The sequence below is a fragment of the Scyliorhinus canicula genome, chromosome 13 (assembly GCF_902713615.1).
Source record: "Scyliorhinus canicula chromosome 13, sScyCan1.1, whole genome shotgun sequence".
Lineage (NCBI taxonomy): Eukaryota > Metazoa > Chordata > Chondrichthyes > Carcharhiniformes > Scyliorhinidae > Scyliorhinus > Scyliorhinus canicula.
This window is the reverse complement of record NC_052158.1, coordinates 2,973,060-2,992,484: the sequence shown is the minus strand read 5'-3', so window position 1 is coordinate 2,992,484 and position 19,425 is coordinate 2,973,060. Positions and strand designations below refer to the sequence as shown.

The window sequence follows — 19,425 nt, the reverse complement described above, 5'->3', positions numbered from 1 at the left end:
TGGGTTTCGCCCCAGCAATCCAAAGATGTGCGGGCTAGGTGGATTGGCCTCGCTAAATTGCCCCTTGATTGGAAAAACTGAATTGGGAACTCTAAATTTATAAAAAGGGGGAGAAAAAAGATAGTAAACAACTATAACTCCTGGCCAGTTTTCCCGTGTGGATGTTATCCACGTGTATTCCTTTGTGACTGCCGGCGGGCAGGCTATCTGACTGTGAGCATCACGGCGAGCTCCAACCCGTCCTCGCGTGGCTTCGGCACGGGTACACACTGCCAAATGTGTGTACTGTACCGTGTGTGGCAGGGGGATGGGAGGGTGGGTGGGTTGTTGAATATTGGCCGCCGAATGAAAATCTGGTTGCTTGAAAATTTATTTTTCCTTCCCTAGCCCCGGGGCACCGTGACCCATGACAACACTTCTTCCCGTTGCTGCGGTAACTTCACCACCCCCTCCCCCCTTCTCCCCCCCCCCCGCCTTTTGGAACCTAGTCTCAGATTCAGAGAACAATGTCTTTATTTCGTGGCCAAGTGGCTGTCATGGAGGGGGGGGGGGGGGGGGGGGGGGGGGTAAATATTGATGTATTATCTGAAATGGCATAAGTTCCATAGTTTCTTTATGTAAAAGCAACAATCCCCCTCACACACACACACACAATATCAACGACTGGCTCGAACGGTGATTGTTACATTTATTTTTGAGCTGGGATTTTTATTTTAGTGCTGGTATTTGAATTTGTTACAAGGATTCATGGATATTCCATTACTCTGCTCTGAAATATGCACATGTTGGTCACAATAAAAGTATTTCCTGGTTAAATTTATTGATGTCCTGTTTTTTGTGACTATAAAGCCAATAGTTAAATGTGGAACGCATGTTATGGTAAAGGATTGATCTCCATGTTGCTTTGGTCATGGACTTCATACAGGGAGCAGCGGTAACTCATTTCCACAGCAGTGACCACAGGCATTGGAAGTAGGAGTGGGGTTGTGTTGCTCGTTGTGTTCTCTCTTTAATTGGCTCTCTTTATGGCGGTTAATATGGTCGCCTTCCAGGGCAGCACGGTGGCACAGTGGTTAGCATTGCTGCATCTGGCGCCGAGGTCCCAGGTTCGAATCCCGGCCCTGGGTCACTGTCCCGTGAGGAGTTTGCACATTCTCCCCGTGTCTGCGTGGGTTTCTCCCCCACAACCCAAAAAGATGTGCAGGATAGGTGGATTGGCCACGCTCCTTAATTGGAAAAAATAATTGGGTACTCTAAATTTATTTTTTATTTTTTTTTTAAATACGGTCGCCGTCCTTAATTCTAATTACGTTTGCTCAGGAGTCGCCAGGTATCTTTCTATACCGCCACACGGTTCAAACCCGAATACTGATCAAAGACTCGACACACCAGTTAGTAAGTTCGAAATCAATACTCATTTATTTACACACACAGTCAAATATACTCATGCACTAAACTCTACCAACTAAACTATCACTACTACTAAAGCCTATACTTAGCTTCGGGCGCCCACTCAGTCAGAGGAACAATGGCCGTTGTCCGGTTCTGAGGCTGCTGGGGTCGAGCTGGTACGGAATAGTAGCTAGGAGCGTCTGTCTCGTAGCGTGCGTTGACTTTGGACTTGCTTGTTCTGGTGCAGCTGCTCGGCAGGTCTCTCCTCGCTGAGCGATTCTCTCTCTTGGGGGCTTGTATCCAAAGGGGCATTGTGCGCTTTTGGGTGGATCTTGAACTTGGCCCCAATTAATCGGACCGCATCTTGATCATCGGTATCGATCTCGACCAATAAAGGGGTGGGTGCCCTGATTGCTGGGCGGGCCCTAGGTGACCGTTGGCGTGGCTTTGTCGTCTCCTCTGGTGCCGGGGTGTCTGCTTTGGTATCGTTTACCTAAATGTTACCCTTTTGTCCCCGGAGATGGCTCATTAGTATGGTAATGGCTTTGCAGTATCGGCCTTGTCTGGGAGCTACATCTCCAATCAACAGACAAACCTTACACCTGCTTGCTTTCTCAGCATTGTCCATTTTCCCTGTATTCTATGCAAAGTGTCCATTTTGTAATCGGGACGTGGCCATCCCAGATGGCTACAGTTGGGCCCTCTAGCCTGCTCTGCACTTTGGTAAGATCATGGCTGATTAATGGAACACTCTTTTCCTGCACTATCCCATATTTAGATTGGTTGTCACGTGTACTGAGTCATGTAAAAAAGCATTGTCCAGGCAGATCGCTCCATACAAAACAATACAAAACATAGAACATACGATAAATACATGAGGATGCATAATGAAAATACATAAACATTAACAGCGGATGAAGTATACGGAATATCGGGTCACCATTGTAAAGAAGGTGCGTAGAAAGATCCCTTTAGACCCAGAAGGATCATTTAGGAGTCTGGTGACAGTGGGGAAGAAGCCTTTTTCATCTGTTATTGCGTGTTCTCAGACTTTTGTATCTCCTGCCCGATGGAAAAAGTTGGAAGAGTGAGTAAGCCAGGTAGGAGGGCTCTTTGATTATGCTGCCCGCTTTCCCAAAGCAGCGGGAGGTGTAGACAGTCAATGGGTGGGAGGGAGGTTCGTGTGATGGACTGGGCTGTGTTCACGCCTCTCGATAATTTCTTAGAGTCTCGGGCCGAGCAGTTGCCATATCAGGCTGTGATGCAGCTAGATAAGATGCTCTCTATGGCACATCTGTAAAAATTGGTAAGACTCGTTGTTGGCAAGGCTCAGTGTGGACATACCAAATTTCCACAGCCATCTGGGGTAGTGAATGCCAAAGGATTTACCACTCTCCCAGTGAAGAAATTCCTCATTTCAGTCCTAAATGACCTATCTCCCTGATTCTAGAACCCTTGCAGCCAAGGGAAAATATCCTTTCTACATCTACCCTGTCAGAATTTTGCATGTTTCAGTCAAAACTCTGGAGAATGCAGGCCCATTGCCTCAATCTCTCCTCGTCGGGCAATCCCGTCATCCCTGGAATCAGTTTGGTGAACCTAGGTTGCAGTTACTCGATGGCAAACATATCCTTCGCTAAGAATCAGCAATGAGATGTACGATGCTTTAGCGGGAAACACTGATCAGGATGCTGGGAGAAGTCTTGCGTTTGAACGGTGTTGTCCAAATGTGGTGAATTATACACCTCGTAATTCACACTGTCTTACTTTACATGTAATATTTAGGGCAGCACAGGTAGCATTGTGGATAGCACAAATGCTTCACAGGTCCAGGTTCGAATCCCTGCTTGGGTCACTGTGTGGAGTCTGCACGTTCTCCCCGTGTGTGCGTGGGTTTCCTCCGGGTGATCCAGTTTCCTCCCCCAGTCCAAAGACGTGCAGGTTAGGTGGATTGGCCATGATAAATTTCCCATAATGTTGGGCTGGGTTATTGGGTAGGGTGGAGGTATGGGCTTGGGTAGGGTGCTTCTTTCCAAGAGCCGTTGCAGACTCGATGGGCTGAATGGCCTCCTGCACTGTAAATTCGGTGTGTCCCCTTGTGGGCTCTGTATACGAGCTGTTGCGTGGCTCTGCCCATAGGGGAGATGAGGAGTTTGTACTGGGCTCCACCCATGGCTCTGCCCATGGCTCCTCCCACTAACCAGAAGTATAAAGCACTGCAGTCGTAAGCCTGCTCTCAGTTCCTCTCGTCGCAGGCAGGCTCAGTTGTAAGAATATTAAAACCACAGTTTACTTCCAATCGTGTGTCCAGTGAATTGATGGTCACATCACTAAGGCAGTGTTTTTCAAAGTGGGGGTCGCGACCCTCGTGTGGGTCGCAGATGATGTAAAACGGGTCGCCAAATGGTTTCCAAAAATGACCTCCGGGAATCGCCTGACCTTTTTCCCCATTTTCTCCCCGGGTGAATTCTGGTTATAGTGAAGTGTGTGGCCACATTTGGCTGAGGTGGAGGCTGGTGCCGTGGACTTCCTGCCTCCCTGGGTCACTCTTGTAGTCACCGCCACCGATACAGCCTCCAGCAGCCACTCTCGTTTCTGCAGTAGCTGATCCACCAGGTTAGTCACCACCTGCACCTACAACTGAAGAGTTTAAAAGAAAAATGTCAATTATCCTTAAATGTGGGCAGCACGGGACGCAGTGGGTTAGCCCTGCTGCCTCACAGCGCCGAGGTCCCAGGTTCGATCCCGGCTCCGGGTCACTGTCCGTGTGGAGTTTGCACTTTCTCCCCGTGTTTGCGTTGGTTTCGCCCCCACAACCCAAAAATGTGCAAGGTAGGTGGATTGGGCATGCTAAATTGCCCCTTAATTGGATGAAAATAATTGGGTACAACAAATTAAAAGAAAATTATCTTTAAATGTATTTCCTGCACAATGTTGGTTTCCAGCAGTGCCTCGCGCTCTATTTTTCCAGGCCTGCACCCCAACCCAAAATCAACTGACTGCCGACTGGAATAGCTATCCACAAGTACCCCAGTCAGTAACTCATAGCCAGAGTACTCCCTTATCCAGGATCTAGCTCGAATAAATAATTCCGAAAACTGATCGATATTTGCCCTGTTCTGAACCCGCTCTGGGGCGATGTGTGGGGTTTGGGAACTCCAACCATCCCAGTCAGGGGGGAACTACATCTGTTCAAGTGCAGATCACAGGAAGCACAGAGTCAATGATCACACAAAGAGACCGATTTCAGGGTTACCGTTCAGAATCGGATGCATGGCTAATGTCTGCCATTGTTACCATTAAACTTTAATTTCTGTTAACCATTAACGTTGTCAGTGTTGGTTCAATTTTCTGCGACAGTTAATCTTGTTGATGATTGGTTATTGTCCCAAGTAGGCTTCAATGAAGTTACTGTCGCCACATTCCAGCGCCTGTTCGGGGAGGCTGGTACGGGAATTGAACCTGCGCTGCTGGCGTTATTCTGCATTGCAAGCCAGCTATTTAGCCCACTGTGCTAAACCAACCCCTATTACTCTCCCAGCTCCTGTTACTCTTAACCTTGTCAATCAGATCGATGTTTAAAGTTGTACTGTGTGTGTATAATGAGTTTGATGTATATTTAAAATAGAGAGCCACGCTCCGCTCACTTTCTGAGATCAGTCGCTCTCTCAGTGACTGATTTTGCGATCAATGGTAAGTGTCCTTCCCTCCCCATCAGCCCAAAATCCAGGCGTATGTCCAACAATTGCCTCATTCCCCCCTTCAAACACATCAATGAAAAATGAAATAAAAATCGCTTATTGTCACAAGTAGGTGTCTTGTTGTGCTCTTGGCACAGCATAAGCTGCTTCCTTGATGGAAATGAAACCGCTTATTGTCATGAGTAGGCTTCAATGAAGTTACTGTGAAAAGCCCCAAGTCGCCACATTTCGGCGCCTGTCTGGGGAGGCTGGTACGGGAATCGAACCGTGGCAATGCAGAAATTGTACACTATATTGTACAATATATTTGAGCCTGATGCAGAAATTGTACAATATATTTGAGCCTGATGCAGAAATTGTACACTATATTGTACAATATATTTGATCCTCCGATTCAGAAATTGTACAATATATTTGAGCCTCCAATGCAGAAATTGTACACTTTACACCAAAACAATGGCAGCCAATGCAACAATGACTGAGGTGTGTCCTCGGGGAAGGTGTATCCAGCTGAGTGTGACAATGTGGTGAGACTGCAAGCCCCGCCCTCTATCCGGTGCGCATGCGCGCGCTCTGGCCAGCCGTGCCTTGCGCATGCGTGTTCTCTGGCCGCCGGTGCCCATTTGACAGTTGGCGGCGGCGCGAGCGTGGGCGGGGTAGCAAGAACACCGTGAAATAAATAAACAAACAAACACCGACCTCCCTGTTATACAGAGTGACGAGAGAGTAAGGGAAGCAACATTTTAAAAAAAATTACAGAAAGGTGTGGGCGGGAGAGGTTAAACAATATCGCACCACCGTTTCGAATCCAGAGAGGCGACCTCTGACTTCGGCGCCCCGCCCCTTTTCCCGGCTGCCATTGGACCTCCCGGCTTGACTGACGGCGTTGCTGACCAATCGCGTTTTGCACGGTTCCTGGCCGAGGAGGGGGGGAAACGGGCGCATGCGCGTCAGGGGGAGCAGGTGAGTGGGAAGAGGAGATCGACGCATGCGCAACGCATGAGGCCCACGGGGTGAGCGCGCATGTGCCGCAATGAAAGGATGATGGGGGGAGGGGTTGGTGAAGTTTGGGAGAAGTGGCTTCCTGAGTGAGCTGGGAGTGAGTGAGTGTGACAGAGTGAGTGAGTGTGACAGAGTGAGTGTGTCTGACCTGCACAGCACATGGATCAGACGCAGCTGCTGAGCTGGGAAGCTGAGGAGGAGCAGCTGAGAGACTCTGACCGGCAGGCCCGGGGCCGCCTGAGGGTGTTTGCTGGCAGCCAGGGGCCTGAGACTGGTGAGGGAGGGGTGGGGGTGGGGGTGGGGGTGAGGGAGGGGGTGGGGGTGAGGGAGGGGGTGGGGGGAGGGGGATGAGCATGAGCACAGGGGGGCGGGGGTGCAGTGCATTGGGCCAACCCCCTCCTCGCCAACTCCCCCCTCGCCAACTCCCCCCTCGCCAACTCCCCCCCTCGCCAACTCCCCCTTGCCAACTCCCCCTCGCCAACTCCCCCCTCGCCAACTCCGCCCTCGCCAATCCCCTCCTCGCCAACTCCCCCCTCGCCAACTCCCCCCTCGCCAACTCCCCCTCGCCAACTCCCCCATGCCAACTCCCCCATGCCAACTCCCCCTCGCCAACTCCACCCTCGCCAACTCCCCCCTCGCCAACTCCCCCTCGCCAACTCCGCCCTCGCCAATCCCCTCCTCGCCAACCCCCCTCGCCAACTCCCCCCTCGCCAACTCCTCCCTCGCCAACTCCCCCCTCGCCAACTCCCCCCTCGCCAATCCCCTCCTCGCCAATCCCCTCCTCGCCAACCCCCTCCTCGCCAACCCCCCCTCGCCAACCCCCCCCTCGCCAACTCCCCCCTCGCCAACTCCCCCTCGCCAACTCCCCCTCGCCAACTCCCCCTCGCCAACTCCCCCCTCGCCAACCCCCCCTTGCCAACTCCCCCCTCGCCAATCCCCTCCTCGCCAATCCCCTCCTCGCCAATCCCCTCCTCGCCAACCCCCCCTCGCCAACCCCCCCCTCGCCAACTCCCCCCTCGCCAACTCCCCCCTCGCCAACCCCCTCCTCGCCAACTCCCCCCCTCGCCAACTCCCCCTCGCCAACTCCCCCTCGCCAACTCCCCCCTCGCCAACTCCCCCTCGCCAACTCCCCCCATCGCCAACTCCCCCTCGCCAACTCCCCCCTCGCCAACCCCCCCTCGCCAACTCCCCCCACCAACTCCCCCCTCGCCAACTCCCCCTCCCCAACTCCTCCTCCCCCTCGCCAACTCCTCCTCCCCCTCGCCAACTCCTCCTCCCCCTCGCCAACTCCTCCTCCCCCTCGCCAACTCCTCCCCCTCGCCAACTCCTCCTCCCCCTCGCCAACTCCTCCTCCCCCTCGCCAACTCCTCCTCCCCCTCGCCAACCCCTCCTCCCCCTCGCCAACTCCTCCTCCCCCTCGCCAACTCCCCGTCCCGCTCGCCAACTCCTCCTCCCCCTCGCCAACTCCCCCTCGCCAACTCCCCCCCCATGCCAACTCCTCCCCATCTCGTCAACTCCCTTCCCCCCACATCAACTCCCCCCCATACCAACACCCCCCTCGCCTACTCCCTCCCCCCTTGCCAACTACTCCCCCGCCAACTACCACCCCCTCGCCAACTCCTCCCTCCATCTCGTCAACTCCTTCCTCCCATCTCGTCAACTCCTTCTCCCCCTCGCCAACTCCACCCCTCCCATCCTCATCAACTCCCCCTCCATCACCCTAATACCACAGCCACAATACTGGAAGTCCGGCATCGTGGCTGGAGTGTTCCTCCCTACCTCACTCCTGCAAATGTTACCTCTGGTCCCTCTCCTCCGGGTCTGTCCGGGTGCTGTGAAGCCACGGTGCTAACCACTGTGCTACCTCCGAAAGACATCTTGGTGGCTCGTTTTGTCTTTGACATGAAAATACACACTTTAATGCCAAAATACTGATTTTTGGTGCCTGGAGTACTGATTTTTGTTGGGAAAGGTTGGCAGCTCTGCCCTAGTACGTCGACGATTGAAATAATAGAAATTGGTTAGGATTTTTGTGTGTGTGAATGGAGTCCCAATTATAAAAAATCGTTTGTTTCCATTACCATTGCAGGTTTTTTGGTGTACACGGGCGAAAATGTCATCGGCAGACACGAGAGTTGCCACATCCGCATTCCGGCACAGTCTGTGTCCAAGAAGCACGCGGTGATTGAAATCGAGGGGGACACCCACCTCATCCATGACTGTAACAGCCTCAACAAGACCCGGCGGAGGAACGCCATTCTGAAACCCAGCGTGCGCTACGCCATCAACGACGGTGACCTCTTCCTTTTCGCAGACGTTGCGTGCCAGTATGCGCTGCTGCCGGCCGAAGATGGCGACTCCGGCTCGGAAACCGGCTCGGAGTCTGTGTTCCCCCAGTCAAGGGCAGGCGAGGGCGGCCAGCGGCCCGACGGGGTCGCCAGCGATGGCCTGGTCTCCAAGGCAGCTGACGGCGAAATGGAATCGGCAGAGGACTCGCTGATGCTGTCGCCCACCCAGCCATTCCAAACCAAATCGTCGCTGCCCTTCCGGCCCGACACCTACGTGAAGGAGTCGGAGGATGACGACACACCGTGGAAGGGTACGAGTGAGCAGGCTTTTTTCCTTTACGCTTTTACGGGCATCGCTGGCGAAGCCCGCCGTTGTTGCCCGTCCCCAATTGAGCTGAATATTTCATGGAGGGCAGTTCAGAGTCAACCACATTGCCGTGGGTCTGGATTCACCGAAAGGCCAGACTGGGTAAGGGCGGCAGATTTCCTTCCCGAAGGGGCATGAGTGAATCTGAGGGGGTTTTTACAACAATCGATGATGATTGTTGTCATGGTCACCATTAGCTATCAATTCCAGATTTATTGACTGAATATAAATTCCACCAACTGTATGGTGGGATTTGAACCTGGGTCTGTGACTGTGACATTACCACAATCCTTTCCAGCAGTTTCCTACCCTCCTTCACAATCGTAGAATCCCTCCAGTGCAGAAGGAGGCCACTCGGCCCATGCAGTCTGCACCCACCCTCTGTAAGAGCACCCGATCTAGGCCCAATCCTCCCGTCCTATCCCTGTCGCCCCACTTAACCTGCATGACTTTGGCACACTAAAGGGCAATTGATCACGGCCAATCCACCTAACCTGCACACTGTTGGACTGTGGGTGGAAACCGGAGCACCCGGAGGGAACCCACGCAGACACGGGGAGAAAGTGCAAACTCCACAGTCACCAGAAGCCAGAATTGAACCCTGGTCCCTGGTGCTGTGGGGCAGCAGTGCTAACCACTGTGCCACATTTACACAAAATTGTTTTTTTATTGACCATTTCTTTAACCATTTCATTATCCACTTATCCTCTTGTTTGATGTCGTCTGCGTTTTTAATTTACCTTCTGAAGATGTTGAGGTTACACATCTATACCTTTCCTCACAGTAAAGAAAGGAAACACGTGTATTTCTATCGCGCCTTTCACCACCCCAGGGACTCACCTTAACTGTCAACAGAGGACTGTTGGACCTGTAGCCACTGCTGTGATGTGGTCAGGGTGATGGTTAATGTGGTGCATTCCAACTGCTGTGATGTGGTCAGGGTGATGGTTAATGTGGTGCATGCCCACTGCTGTGATGTGGTCAGGGTGATGGTTAATGTGGTGCATGCCCACTGCTGTGATGTGGTCAGGGTGATGGTTAATGTGGTGCATGCCCACTGCTGTGATGTGGTCAGGGTGATGGTTAATGTGGTGCATGCCAACTGAGATGTGACCCAATAAGCTTTCACATTTTTGAGTATTTGTTGAAGGATAACTCAACGAAGATCAGCAAGGACTTCCCTGCACCTCCTCTTTTTTTATTTCTTCATCCCTTAGGCTATTGAGTTGGATGATCAGCCATGATCATAATCAATGGCGGAGCAGGCTTGGAGGGCCGAATGGCGGCCTCCTATGTATGTCCTGGGCAGAGTAAATCTCCACTCCCTTGGGTATTTATGAAGAACATAGAATGTTACAGCGCAGTACAGGCCCATCGGCCGTCGATGTTGCGCCGACCTGTGAAACCCCTCTAAAGTCCCTCTACACTATTCCCTTATCGTCCATATGTCTATCCAATGACCATTTAAATGCGTTTAGTGTTGGCGAGTCCATTACTGTTGCAGGCAGGGTATTCCACGCCCTTACTACTCTCTGAGTAAAGAACCTACCTCTGACACCTGTCCTATATCTATCTCCCCTCAATTTAAAGCTATATCTCCTCGTGCTGGACATCACCGTCTGAGGAAAAAGGCTCTCAATGTCCACCCTATCTTATCCTCTGATCATCTTGTATGCCTCAATTAAGTCACCTCTTAACCTTCTTCTCTCTAATGAAAACAGCCTCAAGTCCCTCAGCCTTTCCTCGTAAGATCTTCCCTCCATACCAGGCAACATTCTGGTAAATCTCCTCTGTACCCTTTCCAATGCTTCCACATCCTTCCTATAATGCGGCCACCAGAAGAGGTGACTGAATGTCGGTCTCATGATCCTTCCATTTTGTATTTCCAGGACCTTTCGTTCCCCAAGATGGCCGATATCCGAACTCTTCAGTACGTGAAACCCCCTCGGCTCATATTGTCCCCGAAAGGTATGATTCCCGATTTTCAGGATGGATATGTAACATTGTATGGTTGTTTCTGGTTGTGGGAATGCTAGGAGTTGGATTAGGGATGGGGGGGGGGGGGGGGAACGATTGAAAAGCGGAGTCGGGGGCATTTAATTGGAAGCTTCGTAGGTAAAGCGGGGAGGAACTGTATTTACATAGCGCCAGTGCATTTCATGATGCCAAGATGGCCCAAAGTCGTTTACAGCCAATTAAGGGCTCTTTGAAATGTTGCCACCAGTGTAATGTAGGAAATTTGGCAGCCAGCGAATGCACGGCAAGCTCCCCAAAACATGAACTTGCATAGGAACAAGGAGCAGGAGGAGGCCATTCAGCCCCTCGAGCCTGCTCCGCCGTTTAATAAGGTAATGGCTGATCCGATAGTAACCTCAAATCTGCATCCTTGCTTACCAAGAATCTGTTCAGCTCTGCCGTAAAAATATTCAGACACTACTTCCACTGTCTTTTCAGGAAGAAGGTTTAAGAAACTCATGACCCTTGGAGAGAATTTGGAGAGGTTCCTGATCTCCATTTTAAATAGGCGACCCCCCTCCCGAAACAGTAATGGGACTAGATAATTGTATTTAATAATAATACTGTATTGGTTAAGGGTTAAGTGTTGGCCTGGCTACTTGGCGATCTTCCGTGTAGATTGGGTAGGCTGTCTTACCAGTTCAAGTTGGACAGGCGAGGCTTGTTTAGATTAAAGAGGTGACTTGATCGAAACCTTCAAGATCCCGAGGGGCCTCGACGAGGTGGCTGTGGAGAGGATGTTTCCTCTTGTGGGAGAATCTAGAACTAGGAGGTCGCTGTCTAAAAATCAGGGGTCGCTCAGTTAAGAGGGACTGTCTATGTGGAGTCGGCACGTTCTCCCCGTGTCTGCGTGGGTTTCCTCCGGGCGCTCCGGTTTCCTCCTCGAAGTCCTGAAAGACGTGCTTGTGAGGTGAATTGGACATTGTGAATTCTCCCTCTGTGTACCCGAACAGGTGCCGGAATGTGGTGACTAGGGGCTTTTCACAGTAACTTCATTGCAGTGTTAATGTCAACCTACTTGTGACAATAAAGATTTATTATTATGATTAGGAGAATTATTTTCTCGGAGGGCGGTGAGTCTCTGGCACTCTCTTCCTCAAAGGGCACTGGAAGAAGAATCGTGGAATATTTTTAAGGCGGAGCTGGATAGATTCCTGATTAACAAGGGAGGGGGGTGAAAGTTTATTGGGGGGGTCGGTAGGAATGTGGGGTTGAGGTTAGAATCAGACCAGCCATGATCCCATTAAATGGAGCAGGTTCAAGGGGCTGCATGGCCTACCTCTGCCCCTTGTCCCTGTGTGTGTATTTGGTTGTTTGTGGGAGCTTTCTGTGCGTACGTTGAGGGACTTTACTTGTACGGAGGGGCTGGACAAACTATGTTTTTGCTCCTCAAGATACGAGGCTATTTTGTAGCTGGTGTTTGAAATTTCGAGGGCATTGATAGTGCAGAGGAAGAGAGTATTTTCCCAGTGGCCAGAGAGGCAGTGAGCAGAGGGCATCGATCTCCGGCCATTGGCGGACTGGGGAATTATTTTGGTAAATTGCCTGCGAGGGTGGTGGGAGAAGATTTGTTCTTTCATAGAGTAGGTATCAAGGGGGGAAAAGAGTGCGGAAAGATGAAGGGGGAGTGTGCAATGTGTTATTGTTAGCGTATCTTCATACCCACATGGGGAATAGTAGGGGGGAGGTAGTGGAAGGATTTCCAAGCTGGTTATCAGCGAGTTGAATCGTGTTTGAGTGCTGCTTCCGTGACCAGCCAGTCTTGACGTTAGGCTCAAGCCTGGAGCGTTTGGTCCAGCAGTATCTCTGTGCCGCAAGTGTGCAACTAATTAATCCTCCAGCACAGGCTAAGCAGGGGAAGGATGGGTTGAATGGCGTTCTTGTGTGTTGGGACACCGGACTAGATCCCGATTTCTGTCAGGAGAACAGACGGCAAATCCCAACCATTTCCAAACTGTAAAACTGAGAGAGGAACACTTCACCCCAGGCGTGATGACTCTGACCAATCAACATTTTATGTTAAAACAAACTTAAATTAAAAAGAATATACATGTTGATTGAGGCATTTATGTATAAACATCAAACAAAACCACAACCAGCATGAAAAGGCTATCCAACTGATAACACAAGAGAACAAAGCAGAACTAAATAAATAGCCTACCGCCGTACCCTACCCTCCCTACCGTACCCTACCCTCCCTACCGTACCCTACCCTCCCTACCGTAACCTACCCTCCCTACCGTAACCTACCCTCCCTACCGTAACCTACCCTCCCTACCGTACCCGACCCTCCCTACCGTAACCTACCCTCCCTACCGTAAACCACCCTCCCTACCGTACCCCACCCTCCCTACCGTACCCCACCCTCCCTACCGTACCCTACCCTCCCTACCGTAACCTACCCTCCCTACCGTACCCCACCCTCCCTACCGTACCCCACCCTCCCTACCGTACCCCACCCTCCCTACCGTACCCCACCCTCCCTACCGTACCCCACCCTCTCTACCGTACCCCATCCTCCCTACCGTACCCTACCCTCCCTACCGTACCCACCCTCCCTACCGTACCCCACCCTCCCTACCGTACCCCACCCTCCCTACCGTACCCCACCCTCCCTACCGTACCCCACCCTCCCTACCGTACCCCACCCTCCCTACCGTACCCTACCCTCCCTACCGTATCCCACCCTCCCTACCGTATCCCACCCTCCCTACCGTACCCTACCCTCCCTACCGTACCCCACCTTCCCTACCGTACCCCACCCTCCCTACCGTACCCCACCCTCCCTACCGTACCCTACCCTCCCTACCGTACCCCACCCCCCCTACCGTACCCCACCCTCCCTACCGTAACCCACCCTCCCTACCGTACCCCACCCTCCCTACCGTACCCCACCCTCCCTACCGTAACCCACCCTCCCTACCGTACCCTACCCTCCCTACCGTACCGCACCCCCCCTACCGTACCTACCCTCCCTACCGTAAGCCACCCTCCCTACCGTACCCTACTCTCCCTACCGTACCCCACCCTCCCTACCGTACCCTACCCTCCCTACCGTAACCCACCCTCCCTACCGTACCCCACCCTCCCTACCGTACCCCACCCTCCCTACCGTACCCCACCCTCCCTACCGTACCCTACCCTCACTACCGTACCCCACCCTCCCTACCGTACCCTACCCTCCCTACCGTACCCCACCCTCCCTACCGTACCCTACCCTCCCTACTATACCCCCACCCTCTCTACCGTAACCCACCCTCCCTACCGTACCCCACCCTCCCTACCGTACCCTACCCTCCCTACCGTACCCCACCCTCCCTACCGTACCCCACCCTCCCTACCGTACCCCACCCTCCCTACCGTACCCCACCCTCCCTACCGTACCCCACCCTCCCTACCGTACCCTACCCTCCCTACCATATCCCACCCTCCCTACCGTATCCCACCCTCCCTACCGTACCCTACCCTCCCTACCGTACCCCACCCTCCCTACCGTACCCCACCCTCCCTACCGTACCCCACCCTCCCTACCGTACCCTACCCTCCCTACCGTACCCCACCCCCCCTACCGTACCCCACCCTCCCTATCGTAACCCACCCTCCCTACCGTACCCCACCCTCCCTACCGTACCCCACCCTCCCTACCGTAACCCACCCTCCCTACCGTACCCTACCCTCCCTACCGTACCGCACCCCCCCTACCGTACCTACCCTCCCTACCGTAAGCCACCCTCCCTACCGTACCCTACTCTCCCTACCGTACCCCACCCTCCCTACCGTACCCTACCCTCCCTACCGTAACCCACCCTCCCTACCGTACCCCACCCTCCCTACCGTACCCCACCCTCCCTACCATACCCCACCCTCCCTACCGTACCCTACCCTCCCTACCGTACCCCACCCTCCCTACCGTACCCTACCCTCCCTACCGTACCCCACCCTCCCTACCGTACCCTACCCTCCCTACTATACCCCCACCCTCTCTACCATAACCCACCCTCCCTACCGTACCCCACCCTCCCTACCGTACCCTACCCTCCCTGCTATACCCCCACCCTCCCTACCGTACCCCACCCTCCCTACTGTACCCCACCCTCCCTACGGTATCCCACCCTCCCTACCGTACCCCACCCTCCCTACCGTACCCCACCCTCCCTACCGTACCCCACCCTCCCTACCGTACCCTACCCTCCCTACCGTACCCCCACCCTCCCTACCGTACCCCCACCCTCCCTACCGTACCCCACCCTCCCTACCGTACCCCACCCTCCCTACCGTACCCACCCTCCCTACCGTACGCCACTCTCCCTACCGTACCCTACCCTCCCTACCGTACGCCACTCTCCCTACCGTACCCTACCCTCCCTACTATACCCCCACCCTCCCTACCGTACCCTACCCTCCCTACTATACCCCCACCGTCCTTACCGTACCCACCCTCCTTACTATACCCCCATCCTCCCTACCGGACCCCACCCTCCCTACTATACCCCCACCCTCCCTACCGTACCCCACCCTCCCGACCGTAACCCTCCCTACCATACCCACCCTCCCTACCGTACCCCACCCACCCTACCGTACCCTACCCTCCCTACCGTAACCCTCTCTACCGTACCCTACCCTCCCTACCGTACCCCACCCTCCCGACCGTACCCTACCCTCGCTACCGTACCCCACCCTCCCTACCGTACCCCACCCTCCCTACCGTACCCCAACCTCCCTACCGTACCCCCCACCCTCCCTACCGTACCCCCCACCCTCCCTACCGTACCCCACCCTCCCTACCGTACCCCACGCTCCCTACCGTACCCCACGCTCCCTACCGTACCCCACCCTCCCTACCGTACCCCACCCTCCCGACCGTACCCCACCCTCCCTACCGTACCCCACCCTCCCTACCGTACCCCACCCTCCCTACCGTACCCCACCCTCCCTACCGTACCCCACCCTCCCTACCGTACCCCACCCTCCCTACCGTACCCCACCCTCCCTACCGTACCCTACCCTCCCTACCGTACCCACCCTCCCTACCGTACCCTACCCTCCCTACCGTACCCTACCCTCCCTACCGTAACCCTCCCTACCGTACCCCACCCTCCCTACCGTACCCCACCCTCCCTACCGTACCCAACCTCTCTACCGTACCCCACCCTCCCTACCGTACCCCACCCTCCCTACCGTACCCTACCCTCCCTACCGTACCCTGCCCTCCCCTCCCTACCGTACCCTACCCTCCCTACCGTACCCTACCCTCCCTACCGTACCCCACCCTCCCAACCCTACCCCACCCTCCCTACCGTACCCCACCCTCCCTACCGTACCCCACCCTCCCTACCGTACCCCACTCTCCCTACCGTACCCCACCCTCCCTACCGTACCCCACCCTCCCTACTGTACCCCACCCTCCCTACCGTACCCCACCCTCCCTACCGTACCCCACCCTCCCTACCGTACCCTATCCTCCCTACCGTACCCCCACCCTCCCTACCGTACCCCCAACCTCCCTACCGTACCCTGTCCTCCCTACTATACCCCCACCCTCCCTACCGTACCCCCACCCTCCCTACCGTACCCCGTCCTCCCTACCGTACCCTACCCTCCCTACCGTACCCACCCTCCCTACCGTACCCCACCTTCCCTACCGTAACCCTCCCTACTGTACCCAGCCTCCCTACCGTACCCACCCTCTCTACCGTACCCCACCCTCCCTATCGTACCCCACCCTCCCTACCGTACCCTACCCTCCCTACCGTACCCTACCCTCCCTACCGTACCCCACCCTCCCTACCGTACCCCACCCTCCCTACCGTACCCCACCCTCCCTACCGTACCCCACCCTCCCTACCGTACCCCACCCTCCCTACCGTACCCCACCCTCCCTACCGTACCCCACCCTCCCTACCGTACCCCATCCTCCCTACCATACCCTACCCTCCCTACCGTACCCTACCCTCCCTACCGTACCCCACCCTCCCTACCGTACCCCACCCTCCCTACCGTATCCCACCCTCCCTACCGTACCCCACCCTCCCTACCGTACCCCACCCTCCCTACCGTACCCTCCGCCCCCCCCCCACTTGTTCTTGTTAATCCTACAGCCCCTCTCCCCACCCGCTGATGTAACTGTCCTGGAAGAAGGCAATGAACGGTTTCCATCTCCGGGTGAACCCTTCCATCGACTCCTTCAAACTGAACTTAGTTTTCTCCAGCCTGAGGAAATCCGCGAGGTCGCTCACCCACACCCCCGGTTTCGGAGGCTCCGAGTCCCTCAACCCCAACAGGATCTGTCTCTGGGCTACCAGAGCGGCAAAGGGCAGAATGTCGGCCTCTCTCGCCCCCTGGACTCCCCGGTCTACCGACACTCCAAACACTACCAATTCTGGACTCGGGGCCACGTTCACCCTCAGTACCTCCAGTTGGTATCATGAGCGGCACAGGCTTGGAGGGCCGAAGGGCCTGTCCCTGTGCTGTATTGTTCTTTGTCATGTCAGCGAACCTCCGCCAAAATCCCTCCAGCATCGGACAGGCCCAACACATGGAAACATGGTTCACCACCCCTCCCAGCACACAGTCCACACCGATCCTCCACCCCCTCAAAGAACCTGCTCATTCTGGCCACCGTCATATGGGCCCTGTGAACTACCTTAAATTGAATGAGATGCTGCCTGGCGCACCCAGGAGGACCCATTCACCCTCCTCAAAGCTTCTTCTCATAACCCAGCCTCCAGCTCACCCCCCCCAGCTCCTCCTCCCACTACCGCTTACCTACTCCTATCAAAACAAACTTTAATTAAACACTGAATTAACCACATTCACATCTATAATTCATAGTTGAACAGTTCTTAAGTAAAAGGAAAAACTTTAACTTATGCCCGACACCGTCACTCAATATCCCAACCAAGCAACCCCAATACAGTTCAAATGCCACTTGTAAATGAAGTTAACAAAATAGGTTTACTTGTGGTCCTCTGTGTAAAGACCTTTGGGGTGATCCCTTTCAAGGGCAGATCCAGTAAACTTCTATCTTGTCTGACCTTTCTACTCAACCTAACAGCATTTGGCAAAACCGAAAACTAAAGACAGACCTGGCTCCTCCCGTTAATGACATCATCTGTATCTCATTAAGATGCCCCATCACCCGCTTAGCTAGGACTAACTATAATCCCTCAAATTATCTGCACCCCAGGGAATCTACAGCAATCAAAACAATTTTCCATTAGCCATATCTCTGTAAATAAGTACATGGTTAAAATAAATAATGACCGTACATTTCATGACACCTAATTACAGCTTGAGTAGACACACTGCCTGTATTTTTAAACCAGGGTTTACTGTTACAAATATAAAATAGATAACAATTTTACTTTAATCACATGTGCGCACATAATACGCCCATAATCGAGGGAGGCTGGGATCATTTTCTAACGACTTCCTTCTTCCAGTGATGACGAAGGGGGTGATTCGTCTTGTTCCAAAGCTCAGTCGATGCAGCTTCATTACGACAGTGACACTGATTTGGAAGAAGATGAGCAGCCGTGTGTAAAATGGGTAGAGGCCAGCCCCGCCGGCCCAGCCAATGGCAACTGTGTGAATTCTGAAACAGGGGGCGCCAAGGAGCAGCGAGGTGACAACCCGGCGACGGGCGTCGTCACCCCTGGCAACCATTCAGCCGCCGCCCGAGGAGCGGTCAGTATCGTGGAGACGCTTGACCACGATGCAGGAAGGGGCTCCGCCCCGGGGCCTGGTGCCCCAGCACCTGCTGACCTCCTGCCTCATTTCAGTTGGGACAGTGACAGTGACAGTGAGGTGGGGCTGAAGAGCGACAGCCCGGCTGAACCCACCGAGACGAATTCCCGTCTCGCCGAAGGTGCTGACGTCCGAGAAGCCGACGCCGTGGCTCGTGATCGACACAGCAGCTTAATCCGTCCAGATGAGGGGGAAGGAAGCATTAAGGCGGATGACAACATGGACAGCAGTGCAGGTTCTGATGGCCAAGCTAAAGGGACAGTAGGCAGCGGCAATCAGGGAGAGCTTCTGGAGGTGAACAGTGACACAGATGCTGATGATGATGGTGAGTGTATGAAGAGTTCTGCTTCCTGCTGCGGGTTTTAGAAACACTTAGCTGGTGCTTTATTGAATAAGCGCTCTGTTGAATGGGGCCCCTAGTCCGAACCTTTGAACTGACTTCGTTGGTCGAGTCGTTTTGAGCTTTGCTGAAAGAAAAAAAAGAGATATCTTATCAAAGTTTTTCATCTTGCACTCATCAGAGCAAATTGTAAGGATACCAACGTACGGGCAAACAGGTGGCGCAGTGGGTTAGCCCAGCTGCCTCACGCCGCCGAGGTCCCAGGTTCGATCCCGGCTCTGGGTCACTGTCCGTGTGGAGTTTGCACATTCTCCCCGTGCCTGCGTGGGTCTCACCCCCACAACCCAAAGATGAGCAGGGTAGGTGGATTGGCCACGTTAAATTGCCCCTTCATTGGGAAAAATTAATTGGGTACTCTAAATTTATTGAAAGAAAAATGTATGGGCAAACAAGAAATTTCCACTGTATGAGACTGTTCACTGTAGGAGGGTTAATCTGTAAGTTTGTGGATGATACAAGAATTGTTGGGGTGGTAAATAGTGAGGGGGATAGTCTTGGATTACAGGAGGAGGT

At 54.0% G+C, this 19,425-nt stretch overlaps 1 protein-coding gene across 1 annotated transcript in view; it reads left to right on the top strand.

Annotated features, from left to right (window-relative positions):
- Positions 1 to 6,116: 6,116 nt before the first annotated feature.
- LOC119976427 (mediator of DNA damage checkpoint protein 1-like) overlaps positions 6,117 to 19,425 on the top strand; it is a 50,158-nt gene continuing 36,849 nt past the window's right edge. The window contains exons 1-4 of the mRNA XM_038816959.1: positions 6,117 to 6,369; positions 8,185 to 8,694; positions 10,640 to 10,718; positions 18,209 to 18,837. Of these exons, the coding sequence (XP_038672887.1) occupies positions 6,255 to 6,369; positions 8,185 to 8,694; positions 10,640 to 10,718; positions 18,209 to 18,837 (1,333 nt within the window). The 5' untranslated portion in view covers positions 6,117 to 6,254. The remainder of the gene's footprint in view (positions 6,370 to 8,184; positions 8,695 to 10,639; positions 10,719 to 18,208; positions 18,838 to 19,425) is intronic.